At 38.9% G+C, this 25,348-nt stretch overlaps 1 protein-coding gene across 1 annotated transcript in view; it reads left to right on the forward strand.

Annotated features, from left to right (window-relative positions):
• zgc:109889 (uncharacterized protein LOC553542 homolog) overlaps positions 1-25,348 on the forward strand; it is a 49,144-nt gene that overhangs the window by 19,177 nt on the left and 4,619 nt on the right. The window contains exons 2-9 of the mRNA XM_036597449.1: positions 8,788-8,932; positions 9,849-9,983; positions 19,431-19,584; positions 20,475-20,592; positions 21,483-21,560; positions 21,965-22,143; positions 22,667-22,951; positions 23,222-23,601. Coding sequence (XP_036453342.1) covers positions 8,800-8,932; positions 9,849-9,983; positions 19,431-19,584; positions 20,475-20,592; positions 21,483-21,560; positions 21,965-22,143; positions 22,667-22,951; positions 23,222-23,601 — 1,462 coding nt within the window. The 5' untranslated portion in view covers positions 8,788-8,799. The remainder of the gene's footprint in view (positions 1-8,787; positions 8,933-9,848; positions 9,984-19,430; positions 19,585-20,474; positions 20,593-21,482; positions 21,561-21,964; positions 22,144-22,666; positions 22,952-23,221; positions 23,602-25,348) is intronic.

Raw genomic sequence — 25,348 nt, forward strand, 5'->3', positions numbered from 1 at the left:
GAAGGCTTATTTCAGCAAGACAATATCAAACGGCATCCTGTATTACAACAGCATTGCTCCGTATTAAGAGTCCAGGTGCTAAACTGACCTGCCTGCAGTCCACACCTGTCACCCACTGATAACATTTGGCACATTTATGAAATAAAAATTACGACAAAGGAGACCTCGGACTGTTGAGCAGCTGAAATTCTATATCAAAAAAGAATGGAAACCAACTTCTAAGACTGAACTTTGGAATTGTGGAAAAATATCCCTGCAGATTTCTTTGAAAAACTGAAAGCAAGTCTCCTATAAAGAATGGAAGCTATAACAAAGAAAAAGAGTGTAGACAATAAATACTGAGAACTGCAGTTGTTTTTCTACGCTTCCTCTCTTTGGACTAAACAGATAAGAAACCTTGACTAATCGTAAGACGTAGGCTCTTTGTCTCCACAGGTGCAGTGTAGATATCTTATGGTTTTAAAACATGAGAACATGGCATTAGAGAGAAGCCAAACTGCTTATCAAACACTTCAGTTTATTATTTTGCATTTGATTATTTACACTTTCATGACTATTTGACAGTTTGAAGGTTCTAACTCTTGCTAAGTTTTATGTAAAGAAGTTTTCAGTTCTTTCCCATGGTTAAGAAAATGCATCAAAATTATTGTGCATGGTAATCGACTGTGCGCTACAGATGTGGTAGACGGAGATGGGCTGAGAGACGCTGGAGAGATTCTGTAAATAGCAGAGAGTGCAGACAGGAGCCTCACTTATCAGCTACCTGTTCCTCACACACTGCATTTGGCAGAGGAGTTTCTTTAGAGTAGCTTTGATGTTTTTTTTGTAAATCTGAGTTTCTGTGATTAATTATAGAGCTTATCGCTCTCTGCATGACGAGCATAAACCACACACAAGCCCCAGCACTTTGTCTGTCTGAACTCAAGTGCTTTACCTCTCTCTCTCTCTCTCTCTCTCTCTCTTTCTCTCCCCCCTCACTCTCTCTCCATTAACCCTTCCCGGTGTTACTTACGCTCTGCAGGGTGCTGATCTATTGGTACAGTCCAGCCAAGTGCGCCAGGGGATCAGGATCATGCTGATCTGTCCTCACAGATAGGTGCTCGCTTGCTCAGCCTTACTGCTTTATTTATTGAGCAATAGAGTGAAAAGAGGAAAGAGCAAGAGTAGGACTGAGACGAGAGAAATGGAGTGTAAATATTTCATCTCAAGAGTGTGTGAATGTGCTTTCACAAAGGTGTGTGTGTGTGGTGTGTGTGTGTGAGAGAGAGAGAGAGAGAGAGACCGTCATCGTACATTAGGGTTCTGTGGGGACACAGTGAGGTCAGTATGATCACTTCTTATTAGTTTGACAAGTGTGTGTGTGTGTGTGTGTGTGTGTGTGTGTGTGTGTGTGTGTACGCGTTCTCTTTTCTGACCTTGAATTTCTTTACCTGAATCCGTTAGAATGCACAGCCCATATCTAGCGTTAAAGGGCCTCAGAAATCTGCATTTTCATCCCTTTTTTAAGAGTTTGGTGTAGCATATAAACGCTGTTAACATTTCTAAACATATCGTTCCTCCCCAATTCATACAATCCTAGTATGGAAACTGAGCTGCATAAACAGACTCTTTATAATTCATTGTTTTTTTGATGTCACAAAACCAACACATTTGCATTTAAGGTACAAAAGTCCTATGCACCTAACCACATTGTTTAAGTGTGTTTTTTGCATGTAATACACAATTGCTGTTAATTTGCTGAATTTAACATATGTGGGAAAAACACATTAAATGTGGCCTGTGCAAAAGTTATTTTATATTTTATGTTTTATTTTTTCCATTGCAAAGACCTCAGCAAATAAATAGAAATTATGCACTAAAATTGCCTTAAAATACCATATTAAGGTTTGTTCTCTGTAGAGGATGTGTTAATTTGGAGAATCAACAAAACATGTAATTTTCCTGGGCATGTTCACGATGTTGCATCTGACTATAATTGTAATTTAAACAGCAGTCACAATATCAGTCAGAAAAAATGGCAAATCAGTATTGTTCCCTAAAGTATCTTGTAGGCAGTGCATTATGTATAAACAGGTCAGTGTGCTACTTCTCCTCTCTAGTGAAATTATACATAAAACTATGCAACAGCACTTTTTTCTTTTTTTTCTTTCCATTGTCCATCTCACACAGCGGGGCATTCCCATATTAATCTAATGAATCTGTTGTTTGCTGTTTTGTTGTGCTCCTAGTCATTTTTTTCATTTCAATTTGTGTTATAAATAAGTAGCTGGAATACAATAGTATGAGTGTTTTATATATGTATTGTGGTTAAATATGAGCCTTGCCTGGTCTATATCTGTGAGAGTCCACTGGTGGTGGTGTTCTTTGGTGTGAAATGCCATGAGGGGTCTTTTTCTGGATTTGTGAGCTCAAACCAAAAGTCAAGCCGATCACATGACAGTGCTACAGCTTTGTGTGTAGCTCATTGTAGAGGTAGAGAGTTTCTTTTCTAAAATCTCTCCTTTCTATGTCTGCCATGACCTGCGTTCGGACAATGAATGCTTTGACAGGGACGTGTTAAACTAGGGGTCATGACTAGTGCTGGGTATTATTTATTGTTTTCAATATCAATACGGATACCATGACTTTGATATCAGTTCCCTGCATCTGTAGTAAAACAGTCCAGTTTTACCAAAAGAAATTTAAATAACATGTGCAGTCTGTCTGTCTGTCTGTCTGTCTGTCTGTCTGTCTGTCTTTCTTTCTTTCTTTCTTTCTTTCTGCCTGCCTGCCTTCCTGCCTGCCTGCCTGCCTGCCTTCCTTTCCTCCTGCCTGCCTTCCTTCCTGCCTGCCTCCCTTCTTTCCTTTCTGCCTTCCTTCCTTCCTGCTTTCCTGCCATCCTGCCTTTCTGCCTGCCTGCCTGCCTTCCTTTCCTCCTGCCTGCCTTCCTTTCCTCCTGCCTGCCTGCCTTCCTTCCTTCCTACCTGCCTTCCTCCCTTCTTTCCTTTCTTCCTTCCTGCCTTCTTGCTTTCCTGCCTGCCTTCCTTCCTTCCTGCCTGCCTTCCTGACTTCCTTCCTTCCTTCCTGCCTGCCTGCCTGCCTTCCTTCCTGCTTTCCTGCCATCCTGCCTTTCTGCCTGCCTGCCTTCCTTCCTTCCTGCCTGCTTTCCTTTCTTCCTGCCTTCCTTGAAGTCTTGGTTATCGAAGACTGTGTAGTTGGGCTGTTCAGGGAACGTGCCATTGTTTGTACTTATAAATGTTCAACAGATCGCTAATGTTAATAAGATGCTTATCAGTTCATCAGCATTCTTGATTTTGGAACAAGCATTATTGGCTCACTGATGCTGATAAGACTGACTACTTAGGTATTGTAATTTGGTGTCAAACAGCACAGAATGTTGTGATAGTCAGTGCTGTTGAATTGATTTGGTCAGTACCACAAAAGCATTTGAATTTCAATACTCCTCCCAAGTCATGACCCAGATGTGTAATCAATTGAGAGATTTCGTGAGCAGGAGAATCTCAGTGTTAGTTCATCCTTGGGGTTGGAGTAGCCACATTTGAACAATGCTGAGGGTTGCCCTAAAAAGTGAGGGTTTGTCGAAGTGAACCTAGTTCTGTCAAAGTGCCTATACTGAGCGTCTCTGTGTGTGAAGCTGAACGATTATGCCACACATTAGCTCTTCTGTCACACATGGCTGGTAGAACTTGTCTTATTGAATTTCATGGGGTGAATCACACATTTGGGTCAATTTTCACATTGTTGGCTTTCATTTCTTCAGTCATTTGTTCATGCCCTGTGCATCCTTACATTCTTCAATGAGTATAGAGAGATATAGATCTTCACACTTCTATATGAAGTTGCTGAGTAGATCTGACTCAGTGTAGTGCTTTATGTGCAGTATAATGAGTATAATGTTGGAGGGATGGTGTGGATTAAGGATACAAATCTTTGTCTGAAAATAAATTGACGCTTGTATTTTGGTGTATTTTCCATATAGTGTCATTCACAAAGATTATAGGGTCCCACTTTATATGAATAATCTCCATATAAATTATCTACAAGTGCAGTGTTTCTACTAGATTTTTCCAGATGGTAGACCCAAAGCTGTCAAAGTTGTGTGTGGTGTCACAAAACATGCGGTCCATGCAGAATTATTTTTTATATTCAGTTTTTCATTTTCTGTACCTTTATCTTTAAGAAGTGATCACTTTGCATCATTTAATTCATACAAAAATGCATGTGCAACTCAGTGCTTTTCTTTGGCAAAGTTTATAACAAAGCCCAATAAATCTACTTTTGATTTTTATGGCTTAAAGAATGCCACAGGCAGTTGGTTGGTTGATTAGTGTCTGCAAACATCCAGAAGAGGTGAAATGATTTTGGTAAAACACTAAATCTGAGTGTATTACTGTCTGTTCAGGGGATACAACACCATATTTCAATGAAATAAAAAAAACCTACACTAATATTTCAGTTCACTGCTCAACTTTGTTTCTTTAAGGGCATAAAATCAGATTCTGTGATTTGAAACCTGTTGTGACTAGATGCCACAAGACTAGAGCTAGATGCTGCTCCTCCAGCACAAGCCAGCTCGCCTCTGACACACTGCTTCATCAGTGGTGGGATCTTTGCCAAACTTGAGATCTGAAGTTAGTGCATTTTTTACATTTGAAATTATTTAGTTGCTGTTGAAAATAAATTGTTGGTTGCTGTTCTTCTATTTTGGTGTACTTTTGGTCTTAACTAAAATGCTCCACAGTGAGATGTGCGAGTAACAATAAAGCAGAACATAATATAAATAAAATCAACACAGGCTACAGTAGAGCTAAAAAACAAAGTAAAAAGTACATTTTTATTCCTTACAAATATACCTGAATTGAAACAACAGTATTATCATTTGAAAATACTGATGCAGGAACAAATAAATCAGTCACCTTTCAGCAGTACAGCAACAGTTTAAAGTCTCACTCATTCTAAGAAGGACTTTCCTCCAGTCCAGGAGGTGGACGGCACTGTGATCTTCTCGCTCCAGTACACCCCATTTAGCTCTTAAGTTAATCATAAGTGAATCAGGTGTGATGTAGTCGGCTTCAGTTAGAGTGATGTGCTATGCTTTTGGCAGACCCTGTTAGAGCTTATGCTAATAGCTTTTTGTGTGTTGTGTCAAGTAGACTGTTACTTCAGTCACTTATTACTAGGGCTGCCCCAGCTAAGGATTTTCGCAGTCGATGAAAAGGAACACCATTTGCAGAGTTTACATTAGTGGTGTGGAAAACACCGAGCAGATACTTCATCGAGTACATCTACCTTGTATCTACCATTGTATACTCTTTGTCAGTTTTAGCACTTACCAGTGCACTTTGTAGTTCTACAGTTACAGACTATAGTTCATCTGTTTCTCTGAAGACTTAGCCCCCTTTCACCCTGTTCTTTAGTGGTCTGGACCCCCCACAGGACCATCACAGAGCAAGTATTATTTGGGTCCATAGTTGAAAAGCATTGACCAGTTACATGTTTTGTTACAAAGACAGCATAAATAATCCTGCTTAATTGAATTTAGGGCAGTGCAGTGAGTGAAACACTTGAATTAAAAAAAATTGTGTTCACGTTTTTGAAGGCTGTTTTTAAATGTGGCATAGTGCATTGTGTCGGTGTCAAAATATTGTGATAAGTGTAAGTATTGTGAAAGGGTCTTTAAAGGTACAAAGTTCAAGATTCTCAGCCTTGAGAATTAAGTAGGTGAACTATAAGAACACAGACATCATTTTTTTTATCCCACACGTCAACTCAAAACAGTGACAGAAATGATGGTGTCCCACATGAAGTTAATTTAGAGTTTGCCAGCATTTTCATGACTTCACTTTCTAGTAGTGAGGTAGGTATACAGCATGTCGCTGCTGTGGGACCAAAACCTTGTATCTCCATTTTTGTCGTTTCTTGGTTTTTGGCATAATTCAACAATGCCTGTTGCCCTTTACGCTTTGTGTAAATTTCATGGTGACTAGACCTAAAGAAACAGCCCAAAATTACTTGGAAAAACGTTTGGTTCCATTGACTTAAATTAAAAGTAAAGTATGTTTTGTCTTTGTCCTGTAAGGTTACTTTTTTGGAGATACGAGGTTTTGTTCTGACAGCAACAATATGTGACCGTTGTGTAGTAAACATATCTCCATTCAGAAATTTTGTCAAGTCCTAGTGCTCATGGAACTTGTAGTCAATTTTTGTATCCAATTATATGTCAACTATTCTTACTACATAATGTATGTAACAACATTTCTCCACTGCCCAAGCCATTTTTCAAGAGTAGTCATGCAAACTCCCACACAGGTTACATTCTAGTGTTTATGCTAGTCGTAGATCAGGTAATTCACACACTTGCCTATACTCACCAAGTATGGAACGTCCAAAGGTTGTTTAGAGTCGTTCATAACGCCAGTAATGATTTGAGATTTTACCATTTGGCTGCTGAACAAATCCCAAAAACGTCTTTGGACGTCTCCAATGTGGGGAATCTGAATTACTGTGGATAAAGGGTTTGTCTGTTTGTACAGTCATTCTAATCTATGGTTAGTAAAAATGTATAGAGATTGCTCTTATACGAACAAAACACCAACTAATTAACTACACACACACAAAGTTGTTGAAAAATGAGAATATAGATTATCAATCTGACAAAAATGCTAAGAAACAGGCAAATAAAACAAAGAAGCTCCAGTATAAGAGATCTTTTCTCTAGTATTCTGCAGATTTTTTGAAATGTTCATTATTGTCCAAGCTTAGCACTGCTTGCTCAAAAAAAACATACTGCTTGATTTGTATTAACTAACACGTTGTTTCTCAGAGTGAGATCTGAAATGCTACTGCCCTGCTCATTTTAGAGTTTCCCTCGCAGACAACAGACCTGATTCAACTAATGAACTAATTAATTACCCTTCCAGAGGTGAACTGGGAGCGTTAGAGCAGGGAAAACACTACAGTATGAAGGAATGGGACTCCAGGACCTGGACTGAGAACTACTGATTTAAGACTTATGTTTCTGCTGTTTGAGTTTCAGAAATGAGACAGTTGAGAACTGACAATCATATAATATAGTACAGAAGTAAAAACATACAGAAAATATAAATACAAAGAATAAACTTAAATATGATATTTTTCTGCAAATTGTAGTGCACAATTTCCATTCATGTGCAGAGTTTAACATATTTTATGCCGCTGCCTTTTTAAATTTTTGCTTACTAAATTTTTAAAGTATGATGTAATTAATATCCATTAAGTTTTTTTTAATTAAGGTTTAATTAAGTAAATCCTAAACCGTTTATAAGGGTAGTTTTATTGTGAAGGGATACCAAATGTTCATATTGATCAGGCCCTAGGAGCATTGCCTATATGTGTGGGTGCACAGAAGTGTCTGGTGTATGTGTGGCAGTGGCCAGTGGCTCATTAGATCTCTGTTCTGTATTGTCTGCTGTGGTGTGAAACAGCTTGAGATGTGAATTGGCCCCAGGGGAAATCACACACACACACACGCACATGTACAAACCAAGCTCACCAGTGAAACAGCTCAGTGAGCGCGGTGGAGCAGAGACGCTAGCTTTAATGTGGAGCTCTTTATGCTGCCATTATCCCTCATCAAAACTGTCCAGGCCGCCGAGCTGTCTCTGTATTTAGAGTGGATGTGTGAGAGACGGCTCAGTGCTCAAATTCTTTGTTTTTTTTACTGCAGTATCTGCTGCCGTTTTGCTCCTGTGCGCATGTTGATCATGGTTTGGTCCTGGCTTCCCTGGAGAATGTTCCTTTTGCTTCTTTTTTGCTTCTGTTTACAGATCATGACAACCTCTTTATCTTATGCTGCCATCATTTAAAAAAAAACAAAAACATTTGATTAAAGAGTACTGGCTTAATTTGCATTCATTATTTGAAAATGAACCTCTTCTTTATTTTAATCCTGTCTAAATGCAATTATAGAATTAAACCTGTAGCTCAAGTTGCAATTTCTGATCTGTGGTTCTACAAAGTAGGAGCTGTTTTAATGATAACTGCAACTAAGGGTGTTTTTTCATTAGACATTCAGAAGCAAAAACTGACCCAACAGGAACTGCTGGCATTTTTCCACTGCACAAATTAAAAGAACTGGAACTGTGCTTTTTCTATTGGTCATCAGTCTAAAACTGAAGGGTCCAGTTTTATGTTTTTTTTTTTGTACCTGTTCAGGATTGGCACCAACAGGATGTAAAGGTACTCAAGGGTGCTTGTCTCTGTCTTTAGTCACACTGCAGCTGAAGCTAATGTCAGTTTAGTGAAGATAAATTTTTGCCAAACTTTTACATAAAACTAAAATGTGCACCAGAATGTAAACTAGAATAGTATATTGATGGCTATTTGTAGAGTGATGGCTTTGTAGAGTTTACTTGGAAGCTAATCCTAATATTAGTTACATTTATGCCAGCCTCCAAAGAAGTAATTTTTACTCCAAAAAGTAATTTTGCTCATATTTTCACACTCAGCAGAGAAAAATCTAAGCTTTGTTTGATTCTGCACATGGTCCTGTTCAATTGTAGACATTATAGGGCGGCCAGGTAAGTTAACTAGTGCTATAAAATGGTTATGACTGTTCAGGTGGCAGGTGGACTAGAACTAGAACTAGAATTGCAAGTTTCATTGGTTCCTGTTTAAGTTAGTTCTGTTTTTAAATGTTTAGAGGAAACTCATAAATGTCTCTTCAGTAAAGACAAGTTGGTGAAATGCTGTGAATTTGTCAGTTATCAATGATTGCCACTTAAACCTCTCCTCTCTCTGTCTCTGCAGCAGTAGTGAGCCATGCCGCTGGTAAAGAGGAGTATTGAGCCCAGGCACCTGTGCAGGGGAGCTCTGCCTGATGGAGTCACCAGTGAGCTTGAATGCGTCACCAACAGCACCCTGGCTGCCATCATCAAACAGCTCGGCAGCCTCAGTAAGTCTGTCTGTCCAATCAGTCCAATTTTTGTCTATCTGTATGATCTTTCATCCTTCTGTGCATCTGTCCATCAGTCCACTTTTGAGAACGTTGTCTGTAAAAAAATAAGTAAATAAAATCTGACTTCCACCTAGTTTAACAGGAAATGGCCATCTGACTTGCATACAAAATAACCAGTCACAGACTGTTGTTTTTGTGTGATGTAAAAGGGCAGGCAATTTTCAAAACGGGGCTGTAATAGCGCACCTGGTAAACTGGGAAATAGAATAAATTGGAAGTGGAATAAATTGAAAAGATATGGTGCCCTAAACTTTACTGTTTTTTTTCTTTCCCCAAAAGACTTCACGGTGCGCAGAACCACAAAAACTGTGTCCTATTGGACAGATTAAAACAATGCTCAGAAATGTGGAGACATGGGCCTGACAAAATCCTGACAGTTATGGCCAGCTCAACGTACAATAGATATCAGACACTCTGAACCTCTGTGGGCCGGTCTGCTGAGACTGATACTTGGGGCAATGTGGCTTCTATCATTTTGTTGCATCATGAAAGAAGAAATAGATTGATGCAGAGACAGAAGTTTCTCTGTGTTCAGAATGGTCCACTCGTTAAATCATTCACTATTTGCTATGTTATCTAAATAGAAAATGACTAGGGAACGAGCATGGAATGATTTTGAAAGATTTATTGCTGCGAATTCACACAATGCTGTTAAATGGCACACTATGTAGTGAACTATCTCTTTATTAAAATTCGAAATGCATATTGTGAATAGGAAAAGGAAAGGAAGCAAGAAGGTGTAGGAGTTCTCATTCTCCTCACTTGTCATTCCTCTCCTGTTGAGATGGAATGGAGGGGGGGGTGATGTCCCTCCGCTGCTCTGCGCTTATTGTTGGTCGCTGACCCTTTGCAGGTCGTCATGCGGAGGACATCTTTGGGGAGCTGTTTAAAGAAGCCAACAGCTTCTACCTGCGGATGAACCACCTGCAGGAGCGTGTAGACCTGCTGGCTGTCAAAGTCACCCAGCTGGACTCCACTGTGGAGGAAGGTAAGAGCTGCTATTATTGATCTTGACCTTCTCAGAGTTCCTCTGATGGTCTTAAGGCTTCATCATGATGTTCGTGTTATCAGGCTGTTTGAGAGAGAGTGTGTGTGTGTGCTCCTTTGAGCACTGTCCTCTATTAAAACCTCCTTTGAGACTATAGTTAGCAACATGGCCTAGCTTTTTACTGCAGGAGAGATGGAGAAAGAATGTCTCATGGACAGAAATAACTTTCCTTCTTACACTCGTGCTCTCTCGCCCTTTCTCCTCGCTCTAGTTCTACCACAGTGTTTCACGTTCCTCATTCAGGGCAACACCATCTCAGCGTCTCTGAGGGTGCATTCTGTTACCCTTCTCCAATTCACTCTTTTCTGTATATGTAATGATGTCCCAGTTTCTCAGCATGGGAGAGGAAACGGATCTAAAGCACAGACAAGCTTGGTTTGAAAGGTTGCATTGACAATTACATATGGATCATTACATCGTTCTTGAGTCAACTTATTGAGCGGTGTGTGCATTATGACAAATTTTTATATTCGACTATCCATAAGAGTTCATAAATGAACATCTGGTTAACTACAGTTGAGGAAAAATTGGTTGGCATTAATCTCGAGCTGTGGCTTACCTTTTTAGGTGGCAGCACTGTTGTTGCATACAAATTTGCGTCATGCGGAGGAATAGATTTCAAAACGTTTCATTATTCAAAATACAAAAAAGTAGGTTTTGGTGTCAGATGAAAACAACATTGAGCTAAAACTACAGCTAAACAGTACAACACTAGATGCTGGTGGAGACTCGTCATCTTCTACACAAGGTCTTTGTCCTCATCAGTGGATGATGTTCCAATGCTTGTTTGTCAGAGAAGATAAAACTTTCCAGACCTAGCTAACATCAGCCTAGTCTATATTGTGATAAAAGCCGTGTGATCTCTTCTTTCTTAGTCACCTTAACAACACGTCCTTGGCAACATATCTTTATTAATATCTTATATTAGTAAGTGTAACATACATACATATATATATATATATATATATATATATATATATATACATATATATATATATATATATATATATATATATATATATATATATATATATATATATATATATATATAAAAGCATAGTGTAATTTGATATTGATAATTTCTCACAAGCTCATTGAAACCAGACGAATTCTGTTGGTATCTCAGTTTGGTAATTGAGTTTTGAATGTTCATCCTTAAAAAAGTAATTTAAATTTACAGTATTATATGGTGTCATACAGTACAGTGATAAAGTTCTAGGAACCAAAGCAAATTATTTAAAACCATCTTAATTCAACAGTTGTGTAAAAACCACCATATAATATTTAGAATGCGTGTAAAAAAACATCAGTGTTGTAAAAAAGTAACAAAAATTGTTGTTTTTTTATTATTTGAATTTGTCAGAAAAAAAAATCCTGTTGTGCACACTTGTTTTGCAGAAAGAATAATCATCTGGTACATTTTTGTCATTGTTTGACATTGAAATAAACAGAACAATGTCAGAAGTACAGACTCAGATCTCTCAATGCAGAATGTAACTTAAAAGTACATCTAATTGTCTAAATAGTTTTTAGTTATGTAATTACATAATTAGTTATGCTATTACATAATATCATTAAAATAGTATAGCAAAATGAAGGTAATGGCTCCGGACTTCGTGTGACTGGCATGTGTTTTTATGGCTTTTGACCCATGAAGCTGAGTACAGTGCTCTTCAGCGCCCCTCTGGTAACTTTCACAGTGTAAAGCAAATCACACCACTGATCTCAACAAAGCCTCTCTGATCTTAGTGTGTGTGTTTGATGCTACTCAGTAGAGAGATGTTTATCTCTCAAACATTCTGACTAGATTACTCGCAATAAAGTAGAACAGATTTAACATGCAGATATAAAAAGCGTCTCAAGTGACAGAAAACTAAATCTAACTCGGTTACCTCAGGAGGAGTAGCAGAGAATTAACAGCACTATTCCCCCCAGTGACTCCTCAGCACATTGGAGAAACACTAATGTGTCCATGTAACCCTGGCCACTTGCCTGCAGTGGACTGCCCTGTGGGAGAAAGATAGACACCTCCCCACCCATGCTCTTAATGCCTCTACTGATGAAGGCCCGCAGGGAATCCATTACATGTGTGTGTATTTGGGTGTGTGTCTGTCTGACCTGATGATGACCCGATCTTCATGTTTAAGGCTGCAGTTTACAGTACAGAGGGAAGAGCTTCAGAGAAACAGCAGGGTGGGGAAGAGAGGAAAAGTCAAACAAAGGAAAAACAGCCTCTGAATATTGATAAACCAGATAGGTGTGTGTGTGTGTGTGTGTGTGTGTGTGTGTGTAAAAATCAGGAAATCAAGTCTAAACTATAAATCGGGAGGAACAAAATGTGCATTTTATAAAAGCTCCATGTTTCATTGTTTAAAATAGAGATGTTACTAGGATGTCATCTTTGGGTGGGCATTTGAATTATTTGGGTGGGCAACAACAGAAATGTTGCTTCTCCTAAACATGGTATATAAACAAGGACATAGTTTAATTTTGAGAACGGGGGGTTTGACAAAAGGGAATTCTGCATCTGATTTTTGTAGGGGATCCGGGGCCTGTTGTGAATGAGACACCAATCCATGCTGGAAGATTTACCAAGCTAGCTAAATAAAACAGTTTGCATTAGCAATACACAGTCAACTCCAGAAATATTGTGGTCAGGTGAGACAGAAATTGAAGTGAATGGTAGAGCTAGAGGAGAAATTTACTGAATAGCAATCAGCTGATCTCTATAGGCACATCCACCTTCCGATCAATGTGCCTGCACCTTATTTGGGCGATGTAGCAGAGTGATCAAAATACTGACCCTCATTCTCTTTTCCTCAATCTGTGACAATCCAGATGTGATTGTCATGAATGTGAATGTCAGCATATTGCTGTAGCCTCACACAGTCAGCCTTTTGCAGTTTAAACGAATAGTTCAATAAAAAAATTCAGCATATAAAGTTTTCTCTTTACATCAAATGTAGTGAATTAGATATGTTTGTTAAAGTTTACTTCTTTAGTTTTGCACTGGAAGTTTATACTACTCCATTTAGCATTGTGCAAACCTCATGACTTAGTCACTGCACATTTGCCTTAAAGTGTGTTGAGTGGGGTAAAGGGGAATTCCACCAATTTTTCAAAATTTCTGCCTAATTCATTCAGATGTAAATAAAAGTCATTCAGAAATTGTTATAAAGAAATGTATCTACTCAAGTGTCATTACAGTAATGGTTATAGGGACCAGGCAACTTTATATATGTGCAACTCAAATATAGCCATTTTGTTTATTATCCCAAATAACTAGTGAACATACATGTGTCTTCTGACTGTTTGTATATAAAACTGCTAATGTTTAAATAATGGTAATTTGAAAAAGTTAAGTTTTCTTTGGGGACACTCTGCATATACCTCTCTGGCATGAATGGATTAAAAAATATGTTTTATGCCGAAATCTTTTTCTCAAAATGGCCTTAAAACAGTGTTTCAGTCATCAGACAGCATATTCACAACTGTTTTATGTGATAACGTCCTGTGAGGGAGCTTTTAGATGGATTAAACTCTTCAGACCTCTGGTTCCCATCACCACCACTGTGAACAATCCTGACTCAGTAAGTTTCTTTAGGACGGAGCATTTCACATCAAACCTCTCTGAATTACTTTGTTTACATCCTAATGATTAAATCGTGCAGAATTTTTGTGAAATTCCCCTTTTAAGTAATCTCGAATAGACTTGCCTGTGCAGTTTTTTGATACTCTACCGATATTGCCATCTATAAAATGGACAAAAGTGAAGACAAATCTTTCGAGCTTTTTGTCCAGTGAAGCAGTTTGAGGTATGTGTAATTTTATTTAGACAAGCAGTTTGCACAGTGCTAATTCCTGAAGTATAAGCTTGCATTACTTGTTAGTGCAAACTTCAAACAAATCTCTTGGCTGATTACCTTTGGGGGACAAGAGGAAACCTGTGCCTATTTGTTTTTGTTGTTTTATGTTAGAGTTTATAGCCAAACAACATATAGTACAGCACTTGGTTCTTAGTACTTGATTAAACAAATAGCCATTAACAGTGACTGACCCACACACAAGCCTGTGTGACAATATTTTGATGCAGTTTGGTGATTTTTTAATAAATTAGCATGTTTTTGTTGTTGATTTACAATAGCTTAACATGTTAATAGCTTATGTAGTACATAAACATGGATAAAGTTTTGAAATATGCCAATCACTCTCGGTCCATACCATCCGTATATAGAAAGTACACTGCAACAGCCCATTTTGAATGAATTATTTTTGTGATGTCACAAAAATCAGCACATTTATACATTGTTATTCACATCAATTTAGCCCCACATCAGTTTTGCCCCACCTATTCACACTGAAGCTATAAAGAGTGTTTCAGCCAGGACTGCTATTTGAATTATAACAAAAGAAGTCTGTTTATTTCTAAGGGATAAAGTGAGGTTGGGAATTAGTAATGCGATAATTATGGCTATTTTTGGTGTACAAAACCATACAAAGTTATAAATGGACCTTACGGGGAAAAAATATAAGAAAAAAATGCAAGAACAGTGTAGGTTATGGGCCCTTAAAATAGAACAGCTGTTTCAACCTTGCTGTTTAAAAACTACAATAACTGAAGGGACAGAATGAGGACGAACTTTCTACATGTTATCTCTTTGTTGTGATGTCATAAGCAGTCGTCTCAGGTGTTTAAACCAGCTTTTGGGGCAAATTATTTTCAGTATGTAGTTTTAGCAACAATGAGAAACTGTCAAATCATTGTTTAGGCAACACCTGCTCTCCACACCAAGAGGGACAAGTTTGATGAAGATGGTGCTGAGTGCTGGAGAAATACACCCCAAATGTAGTAAACTAGTAAGCAGGTACTATTTCTGACTTAATTTTAAAGCAACAGTGACAGCTGTTCCTGGAAACCAGGACTGTCTCTAAGCTTGGGTTGCAAATTTTCTGTCACATGGCTTTTTTTTTTATTAACTCCTGCCACAAATTTGTTAGAAATGGTGTCTAACATTGACCCACATTAAGACTGTCTGCATAGCGCTGATTTCCCTCCTGTGTGCGAAATGCCATCCTACTTAATCTTTAATGCTCAGTCAGGCAGTACGGTGGCCCTTAAGGCCTAATCAGAGCTGTGATATGGTGCAGCTAATCTGTGACAGCTCCAGTTAGAGAGTAAATGAGACGGTCACAGACTCCTTAAATCAAAGCCCGCAGTGTAAATCAGCAGCAGGCCCCACCCTCCTCTGTGACAGACAGACCTCTGAGACATGCCTAACGAAGAGCAGCTCCTGAATAATGAAAAAGTGACTGCACACATGACATCTCCATTGGTCTGACTCTCAATTATTACTCAAATTAGGCTTATAGGAAAATATATTTACATAATAATTATACATATCCAGAAGAGCTATGACAGTCACACAGAGAGCATGGTTAAGATACAATACAGACCAGAAGAATAGAAGCATAAAACAAATACAACATACAACATTTAAGTATATTTGTAAGCAACCAGCTTACAACTAAACAAAACTAATTATGCTCTCTTTGTAATGAAACATGCAAATGATCAGTGTTCTGACAATGCCCACGATATGCTCAGAAAAGCATAGTGTGACGATGTAATTTATCACAATATTAATAAATATAGATATAGGGACTTGACTGAAAGAATGCATGGGATCCTGGCTTTAATTAAAAGCTATATTTGAAGCATTCATGGGCTAGTAAATAAGATATCGTTGTACGTTTGCTGACACTCATAGTGCTTAGTTTCATGTGGGTGTGTTTTTGCTACAGCACTGTCTTGACTGTTGTCTATTCCTACACGTCACGGACCCTACCTGTCAAAGTAGTTGTAGCAGTAGTTCATGGCTATGTTGAGTGACTCAAGTCTAGCTTGTGTTTTTACACGAGTGCCAATATGTAGTCAAACCTTTTTTTGTGTATTGTTACTGTGCATTATTTCTTGAAAGTATGAAACTTGCAGTATGAAAACTGACCTGTATGGTATTTCTCATTTGGCCTTTAAGTGTACATTAAATATATGCACTGTGTCAGTGTTGCTTTTTTCTGTTCCGTATGTTCTCATTGCCAGATTAATATTATGCTGAGTGAACATAATTGGTGCTCTTTAACGCAGCAGTAGGCCTTGCAGAGCTGATGCATGCAATGCAGTTTTATTTGTTACATTACAGATTCTACTCAGATTCTACTGTCTATGTATGTGAGCGAGAGAGAGAAAGAGAGAGAGAGAGAATGTGAGAATGGCCATCTGTCAGGTCCTGGGTAGCTCTCTGTTCATCCTCCATAGGCTCCAGTGGTAAATCCCTTTGCTTTAAAGAGCCTTAAGCTGGATTTTCTCTGGTATTTACCTAGCTCTGCCATATCTACTCTGCAGAGAGGCTGTCCGGCAAACTGACCAAAGAGCTTCTCCTACTATAATCTTGACCTTAACTAATGACCTGAAAAAACTCCCAACTGACTTAAAAATCAGTGCTCTCTATGGCCCAGCGGTCTTGCTCTCGCAGCGCGAGGGGTCTCTGCTCTGCATCTGCTGTCAGTTGTGCTGTAATAAATGTGATTAAGAGCATAATGGGAGAATGCCTCATGAGACGAATGGAGTTAGTGAAGGATCTAAGAGGAGCACAGTTATTTCCCCTTAAATATACACCTACTTATCTCCTCTAAGTTAGTTGTTGCCACTCATATTCACTTATATCAGTTTTCGCCCCTATTGCAGTATAGCTACCAGTTTAGGAAGATAAGCGCTGACACAAGCTTCCTCTGTGACCTATTACAGCCAACTGCTACACTTTGTGCTGCCCTGCTCTGTATATATGACCTAGCAGATGCCCACAGTTGGCTCGTGTTGCTCTGCATTGACAGGGACAGAGGAGCTAAGCCTTTCCCACCTAGTGAGAGTAGAGATAATTGCTCTGGTCACAACAGCCTGGGGAGTGACCTTGTCAGTCTGACCAGGAGGCTAAGCAAGGACTCATGGGCTGCATCCCAAAACTTTTCCTCGTTCCCCCCTACAACTGCTCCTCTCATGCCCTAGAAGAATGTAAAGGAGTGTAGGGAACAAGCAATAACAAAAACAGGCCAGACATTTCATCATCATGATGTGGATATTGATTAATTCAGTCTGTCACTTTGAAGCATGCTTCTAATTATCCCAGTGGCTAATCATAGTTTCTACACCAGGCTACTCATTTCCATTGGTCACTTAGCCTTGGGCTGAAAATTTATATTATTGAATGTTTATCAATTCAGTTTATTATTTAAATAAGCACCCATATTATCAATTTATTGTAGGTTACTTACTTATTACTGCTTCACTTTTATTAACCCATTCCCTTTGTGCAATCTTTGTAATGTATGAATAGTTAAAATGTATATGATGGAAAAGATTGGTAGTTATAAGGTAATTATTTTACAATCAGGGAGAAATGTAAGTTTTAGGGTAAGGGTCTGAAACTCTCACATGGTATTGTGTAACTGATGCTGTTTATAGTGATGATTCTGCAGCTAATAAAGGTTTGTCTAAATTAACATTGTTGTCCAAGCTTAGTGTCACTCTAAAATCTCTACTTGGTAGCATACACTCCTGTATCCTCTACTAAAAACTGTTGCAGCAGGTGTTTGAAGCAGCCTCTCTTGTTGCCATTGGCACACCCAGCAAGATGGTTGCACAGAAATCAATTACCTGTTCATGAATGACTATGGCATCAGAAATTGAACTTCCAGAGATAGAATGCAGTCTTTTCAGCCCCATCCAGTCCCCCCGAAAGTTACGAGTCTGTTATGTAGTTCTGGCTGAAGCTTGACCAACAGTTCTTAGACCATTATTGAAGAAACATAACCTTAATCCCTCAGTTCTTAGCAGTTACAGACTTTCTGTTTTTAGTAAAATAATTGAAAAAATAGTCTTCTCACAACTTAACAATTTCTTAAATGAACACAGTATCCATGAAGAATTCTGATCTGGCTTAAGAGCAAATCACAGCACTGAAACAGCATTAGTGAAGGTAGTGAATGATCTGAGAATAGATACTGATGCAGGTGATGTTTCGGTACTTATATTTCTGGATTGAACTGCTGCATTTGATACTGTAGACCAAAGATACTTCTAAATTGGCTTGAGAGCTTGGTTGGTCGTTCTGGAACTGTGTCAAACTGGTTCTCTATATATTTAACTGGAAGACAGTATTTTGTAAGCATGGGTGAACATATCTCAGATAAGCATGAAATTCTCTGTGGTGTACAACAAGGTTCTGTACTAGGTCCACTTCTGTTTTCTTTGTATATGCTGCCACTTGGTCAGATTATTGAGAAGCATGGCATCAGTTTTCATAGTTATGCAGATGATACACAACTATAGCTCTAGATGATGTCACTACTGTAGACAAGCTGGTAATATGTCTGTCCTGCATTGTTAGCTGGATGAATAGCAATTTTCTAGACTTAATGATGACAAGACAGAAATAATTGTAATTGGTAGTGAAGCAAAGAGGAAGAAGTTGTATGAAAGACTTGGATGTCTGGCTCTACTAATAAAAGCTGAAGTTAGGAATCTTGGTGTATCTCTAGACTCTGATTTAACTTTTAAACCACATATTAATAATATTGCCAAAACTTCTTTTTATCATTGAAGGGATATAGCATGAGTTCGACCTCATCTCTGTCTGCAAGATGCTGAGAAATTGATTCATGCTTTTGTTTTTTTCTTAACTTGATTACTGCAATGCTGTGTTGTACTTGTAGGAAGACCTATGAACAAACAAACTGCAGCTTGTGCAAAATGCAGCAGCAAGAATATTAACATGGACATGGAAAACAAGATCATATTAAACCAGTTTTAGCATCACTCTACTGGCTGCCCGTTTGTTTTGAATCGACTATAAAATTTTACTACTAGTTTTTAAATCTTTTAATGATTTAGCAACTTCATACATTTCTGAGGTTAAAACTTAAAAACAACAGTTAAAAACATATTTCTTTACTTTAGCTTTTAATGATTTTTTACTGTTTTTACTGGAATATTACTTTTACTTTCTTGTTAGTTGTATTTTTATTTATACTTTTATCTTGTGCATTTTAATTTGACTTATTAGTATATCCCCTTTTCTGCTATTGCTTGTATTTGTTGCATTTTTTGTTTGTTTGTTTTATTTTTGGTTGTTTTTTCTGTTCTTCCTCTGTTGTTTTTACTTTGTGTTGTGAAGCACACTGAGCTGCATTTTTAATATATGAAAGGTGATATATAAATAAAAATTATTATTATTATTATTATTATTATTATTATTTAATTAAAAAAAACGTTTTCTTTCTTTCTTTCTCTATTTAAAAACTGCCTTGTTCTCTCTGTGTGTCTTTCTCCAGTTTCTCTGCAGGACATAAACATGAGGAAGGCATTCAAGAGCTCCACCACTCAGGATCAGCAGGTGGTGTCCCGAACCTCCATCCCCAACCCCGTTATGGAGATTTACCATCATGGAGACAAACCTCCTCCACTCAATATCCTCAGTCCATACAGGTCAGACTTCAGCATTCAGCATTCATCATGGACATATTGGACAGATTTACTTGTATCATTCCTTATCACCTTGTGTAGAATACCACACAAAAATTTAGAATCTACAAGAACAATAAATCATTAAATGATGGGTAATGATGATAATGATGATAGATAATTACAGCTTTATTATTATTTACAATCATTTACTTTAAGTTTTGATCACTATTTTGAATATTCTGTGGGTGGTACATTTTTAACCTCATCATTCTTTCTATGCTGCTTTATCTGTCATTATACAATCATGTAAAATGTTTTATTATTTCCTACTAATTATTTAAAACCAGTGTATTGGGTCATTCTCTGTTTTGACCACTACATTTGACCTGTCATTAGGAATTACAAGTCACTACTAATTAGCTGATTAATTGCTGTTGATTTACCTTTTTACTATAATAATTTACTTAGGTACTTACTTTACTTACGTAGTTTGTAATTTTCAGTCATTGGTGGAGATCAACATAGTGAAGCAGTAGCTGAGCTTGGAGGAATGTGGGAGAGATGATAGAGGGAGGTAGGAGAGTGATAGATGGTGTCGGTGAAGGAGTGTGAGAAGAGTGTGAGACTGGTAAATGCAGTGTTATGTAGCTGTTTTGTAGCTGTTCAGTCTAGACTGCCTTTGAAATGTCTGAGTCCAGAGGAGAGAGAGAGAGAGAGAGAGAGATCAGACGTTTAGCATATTCTGTTTTTATCAGCTTGGAACAAATAAGACACAAAAAGACAAGGAGACACTACACTGTGAATAAATAATAAGTATAGCCTTGTGTTCTTATCTCTCTCTCTCTTTCTCTCTCTCTCTCTCTCTCTCTCTCTCTCTCTCTCTCTCTCTCTCTCTCTCTCTCTCTCTCTAGAGATGACAAAAAGGATGCATTGAAGTTCTACACTGACCCCTCCTACTTCTTCAACCTGTGGAAGGAGAAAATGTTGCAAGCCACAGAGGACAAGAGGAAAGAGAAGAGACGACAGAAGGTGTGTGTGTGTGTGTGTGTGTGTGCGTGTGTGTGTGTGTGTGTATGCGTGTGTGTGTTTCTTTTATAAGTTGTTTATCTCTGAGTTGGAGAGAATTGCTTTCTGCTTCAGTGTTTATATTCAGTTGCTGCTTCCATTGCCAACCATAACCACTATAGACACTACTGTTGATTTTAATTTTACATTATGTTCTAGTTCCAGGTTTTCGTACTGATTTACTGCCCTCCACTCTCCACCACACACAAACACACACATAAGCACACCCATATCAAACACATACAAGGCTGTTTGAGACAAATGCGTGATGATTTAGTTGCGCAAATGTAGTTTGCATGCAGTTTGTATGAAGCACAGAGCACAATTTTTTTGCAGCTTGCAGAAGCATGTACGCATTAGTCCCACCACACCTACCAACGCCAGCAAGTAATTAATTAATTAGTGACAATTAATTAATGCAAGCCTGAAATAAACTTCCAAAACAAACAGCTATGTGGGCTGAGGAAAACACTGTAAATTTGTTTGTAAATTTGTTTACTTATATCTAAATGAAGCACTGACATTTTCTTAGATAATTCAGCTGGAGTTACAGCACTAATACTTGCACATTAGCTCACATATTTTCTATTAGTATAAACACGCTCCCCCCCAACTACCAGTAAACACATCATCTCCCACTACTAGACCTGAATCTTAGTCCTAGTATGTGTGGGGTGATAGAAACCCCCCACCTGTAGGTGTGTTTGTGTGTTTGAAGAGCAGTAGCTCTATATCTGTGTCTGACTACCCTCTCACAATACCACTCCCCCAAGTGTGTAGGTGTGTGTGCGTGTGTAGGTGTGTGTGTGTGGAGCTGAAGCTCTAACCCCCCAGACTCTCCCCCCTCTCTCCAGACAAGCGCTCCAGCCCAGGCTCACTCGGCCCAGTCTAAGTCCAGGCAGGTCCATCCTAGAAGCCCCCTCTGCTCCGCTGTAAGAAACCCACCTTACTGCAACCCCTCTCCTCCCTCTCTCCCTCTCTCCACTGCTCGTCCGTCCCTCAGTTTGTTCGGCCGGCTGGCCCATCATCTGTCCGTCTCCATGTTTCTCCACCAGCTTCTCTGATTTCTAGATAAAAGCTGTTCAGCCAGTGTGTTTGTGGGGTTTGCTTTTAGAACTGTGTGTGTAGGTCTAGACTCTGTAGTAATGAGTGGTGGGCATGATGAAACAACATTTATATTTTCTCCTGTTTCAGCAAAATCTGTTTTTTTTTCTTTCTACCCTTTATTTATCTTTTCTTTCTTTCTTTCTTTCTTTCTTTCTTTCTTTCTTCTCTCTCTCTCTCTCTCTCTCTCTCTCTCTCTCTCTCTCTCTCTCTCTCTCTCTCTCTCTCTCAGGAGCAACAGAAGCAGGTGGAAGATCCAAGTCGGGTGGTAAAGAAGGTTCGGAAGGCTCGCAATCGCAGGCAGGAGTGGAATGTTTTGGCATATGATAAAGAATTTCGCCCCGATGCTCGATTCACACCCTCTCCATACCACGGCATGTCCTCAGAGGGGTCACTCTCGCCTGACAGCAGGTGAGAAACGCCCAGCACCTAGGCTCAGCATGCTAGCAGCACAAGCCATTTTAGATTTAATCCTTTCTCTCTGCTGCCATCTAGTGGTCTTTCATAATGTGAACACAATAGTGTGAGGACATAATGTTACATTATGTTTGTTTAAGTAACTTACATTGAGCACAAGTGCTGTTCTTTCACAGTTGCTTATTGCAAAAGAAACAAAACCTACAAATTAATGGCACTGCTGCAAAATAATGAGATCTCATCTCATTATTTTGTATAATAATCAAATTGATATTGTGCCCAAAAAATGAGGTGAAAGAAAATTATGTATATAGCAACTTCTTAAAGTACTAAGAAGGTTATTTGCTCTCAGGTTTTCAGATAGAGGAATCCCTTGATGCCAGTTACTGACTGACTGTATCTCTTTAGGCTGGAGATTTTATTTCTCTTAACAACAGTATGTAACTCCAACTCTTCGAACCTCTTTTGAGCCATTTTTGAGAGCTCATTCCTCCCTCCATTTTTGTCCTGCTCTCAGGTCAGTGGCGTCAGACATGGGTGATCACTCGTACCCTGGCAGCCCGAGCCGGCCAGTGCAGCAGACAGCTCCCTCCAGCACGTACTCCAGCAGTGAGGGGAAGGAGCTTCTCCTGGCCCCGACACAGAGCCAGACGCAGAGCCTGGAGCAAGGCTACAGGCCCTCAGGCACACTGTCCACTCCAGCAGGCAGACAGACACTGGGCAGGGTCCAATCTTCACACGGCTCCACAGCCACAGATTCAGCCCTCAATGGCCCTCGGCCCACACAGGCTAAAGACTACAGGTGAGTTTGTGTGTGTTTGTTCTTGCATGATGGTGGAAATTTGTTTCTTATGATATTCTAAAATCTTATTTCATACTTCTGTACATTTTTGTTGAACAAACAGTAATTTCTCTGTAGTTGCAGTCAAAGTGGTTCTATTATTATATTTTATGTATATATTATATTTATGTAAATGTATTTGATTTAGTATTATCAGCACTGATTCAAAACTTTAAATGGCCATATATGATGAAAACAGTGTTCCTGCTATTTCCTGTTTTTCTCCTGCAGTGGTCCGCAAGTACAGCATCCAGAGTACTTCATCCCCCCTGCCCCTCCTCCCCCTCCTCCCATCATCCCTTCAGCTCAGACGGCTTTCGACAGCCCCTCAGCCCCATCCTCACTGCCCCCAAGCGCTGTGGCCTCACTGTCCCGCTCCTACAGCCCCTCACCCCCAACCCCTGCCCTTCCAGCCTCATACACCCCCTCCCCTGCCCACCCACCACCTGCTGCCCCACCTCCACCCCCTCCCGGACCCCCCACTCACCCACACCCTCACACACACAGCCTGCCCCAAGCTCCGGCCGAGGCGGCGGCCCCCAGGAAGGGCCCAGTTCCCTTGATCCCCATGAGCGATGCACGCAGCGACCTGCTTGCCGCCATCAGACGAGGTAAGAGCACGAGAGAGAACGAGTATAGAAGTATAGAAAAGAAGTGTATAGAAGAAGAAGGAGAGAAGAAAAATAAAGGAAAAAGAAAGGGAGAATTAGAGAAAGAAATAAGAAAAAAAATTATTGAGAGCAAAAAAACAGAAGAAGAAAGTAAGGAAGAGAGAAAGAAAAAAGACAATAGAAGAAAATGAGGAAGAAAAAGAAAGTGAGAGAGAGAAAGAAACTAGGAAAAAGAGAGAGATGCATAAATAAATGAAGACAGAAAGGGAAAAGAAAAGATAGAAAGAACAAAAAAGAATGAAAAGAGAGGACAAGAAATACATGAGGAAAAGACAGAAATAGAGAGACAGAGATGAATACATAAAGAAAGACAGACAGAAATTAAAGAGCAAATAAAGAAAGAAAAACAGAAAAGCAAAAAAAAGAGATTTCACTTTCACTGAGAAAGAACATACTTGTGATTTTCACACTAATCACTGAATGCCACTGTGCGATCTGAAGAACAGCCAAAGCATTTTCACTAATCGATCATAATTAATCCATTTCTGGAGTTTGTTAACAGTCAGTTAAGAGTTGGAGGTGGCCTGCAGTTTGTCCTGGCTCTGAAACAATGACTCATAAGCTAATTATGAAGAGATCAACAAATTTGTTTGAGTAGGAAAGACACAGTGAAGAGTGACTGCGACTCTCTGATCACATAATATAAAACCAAGGATTCTTTGCTTTATTTGAATGTGTGGTTGATGTAATCTGTAAACATTGTAGTGGTTTCAAATCTTAGTGTTCGCACTGCAGTCTGTACAGTTTGTATATGAAAAACTAAGCTGCAAAACCAGCCTTCTTTGAATACATCATGATCGTGTGGTCATACTTAAGGCTGACAGAAAATAAGAAACGATAGTTTTGATTTTTGCACACTGGATGCAGAGTTTTTAATATATTTTAATTTTGCCATGTCATTCATGCTGCTAAAAAACAATAAATGGGCAGAATGTCTTTGTGTCCTCCCCATTTCTGCTGTCTGAAAAACTTCATTTGTGGTACACTGAGCCTACAGCTTACTCATTCACATCTGTTACTGCAACCAGTCTGTAACAGAATTATCAGAGTAAAAAAGCAAATAAATCATCCAAAGCATCCAGGCAACTGAAAGAAGTGGCTGACGTTTATTCTTTTTATAGAATTCAGTCAAAACATAACTCTTTTTTCAGGGCATTTCAGCCCAGCCTGCTTTTTGAATGAGGCATAATAAAGGGTGGCCAATCAGAACAGAGATCATCTACTTATATCAGTGTTAAAGGAATAGTACAGCTGAAATAAACAATTATATGATTTTCAGTTCAATTCAATTTCAATGATGTGAGTTAAAACTGGACCTCCTAGTCTCATGTTGCTAACACTGGAAGTCAGCAGTCACAAAGATACACCACGGCAATCACCCCAGCCCCAGGCGACACTGCTTTGCTGGTGACACTGTGCTACTCCCAGTTAGGCAGCAAAATGACAGATTTTTGAAGGATCGATAAAGTACATAACATAACAGGCCTTAATTAAGGTCGCACAGACAAGTCGACATGGTTTAGAACACAATATGACTCACTGTGAGCTTTATCCCCTGCGCTTCAGCCTCTCAAAGACTGAAGGTGGAATAGCAGAAAGTGAGACATTACACAGAAGATAATGTAATTCTAGTTTTAGATTAAATGTATTGAATTAGTAGATTATTAACACAATTTAAGGTAAATAT

The sequence above is a fragment of the Colossoma macropomum genome, unplaced genomic scaffold (assembly GCF_904425465.1).
Source record: "Colossoma macropomum unplaced genomic scaffold, Colossoma_macropomum, whole genome shotgun sequence".
NCBI lineage: Eukaryota > Metazoa > Chordata > Actinopteri > Characiformes > Serrasalmidae > Colossoma > Colossoma macropomum.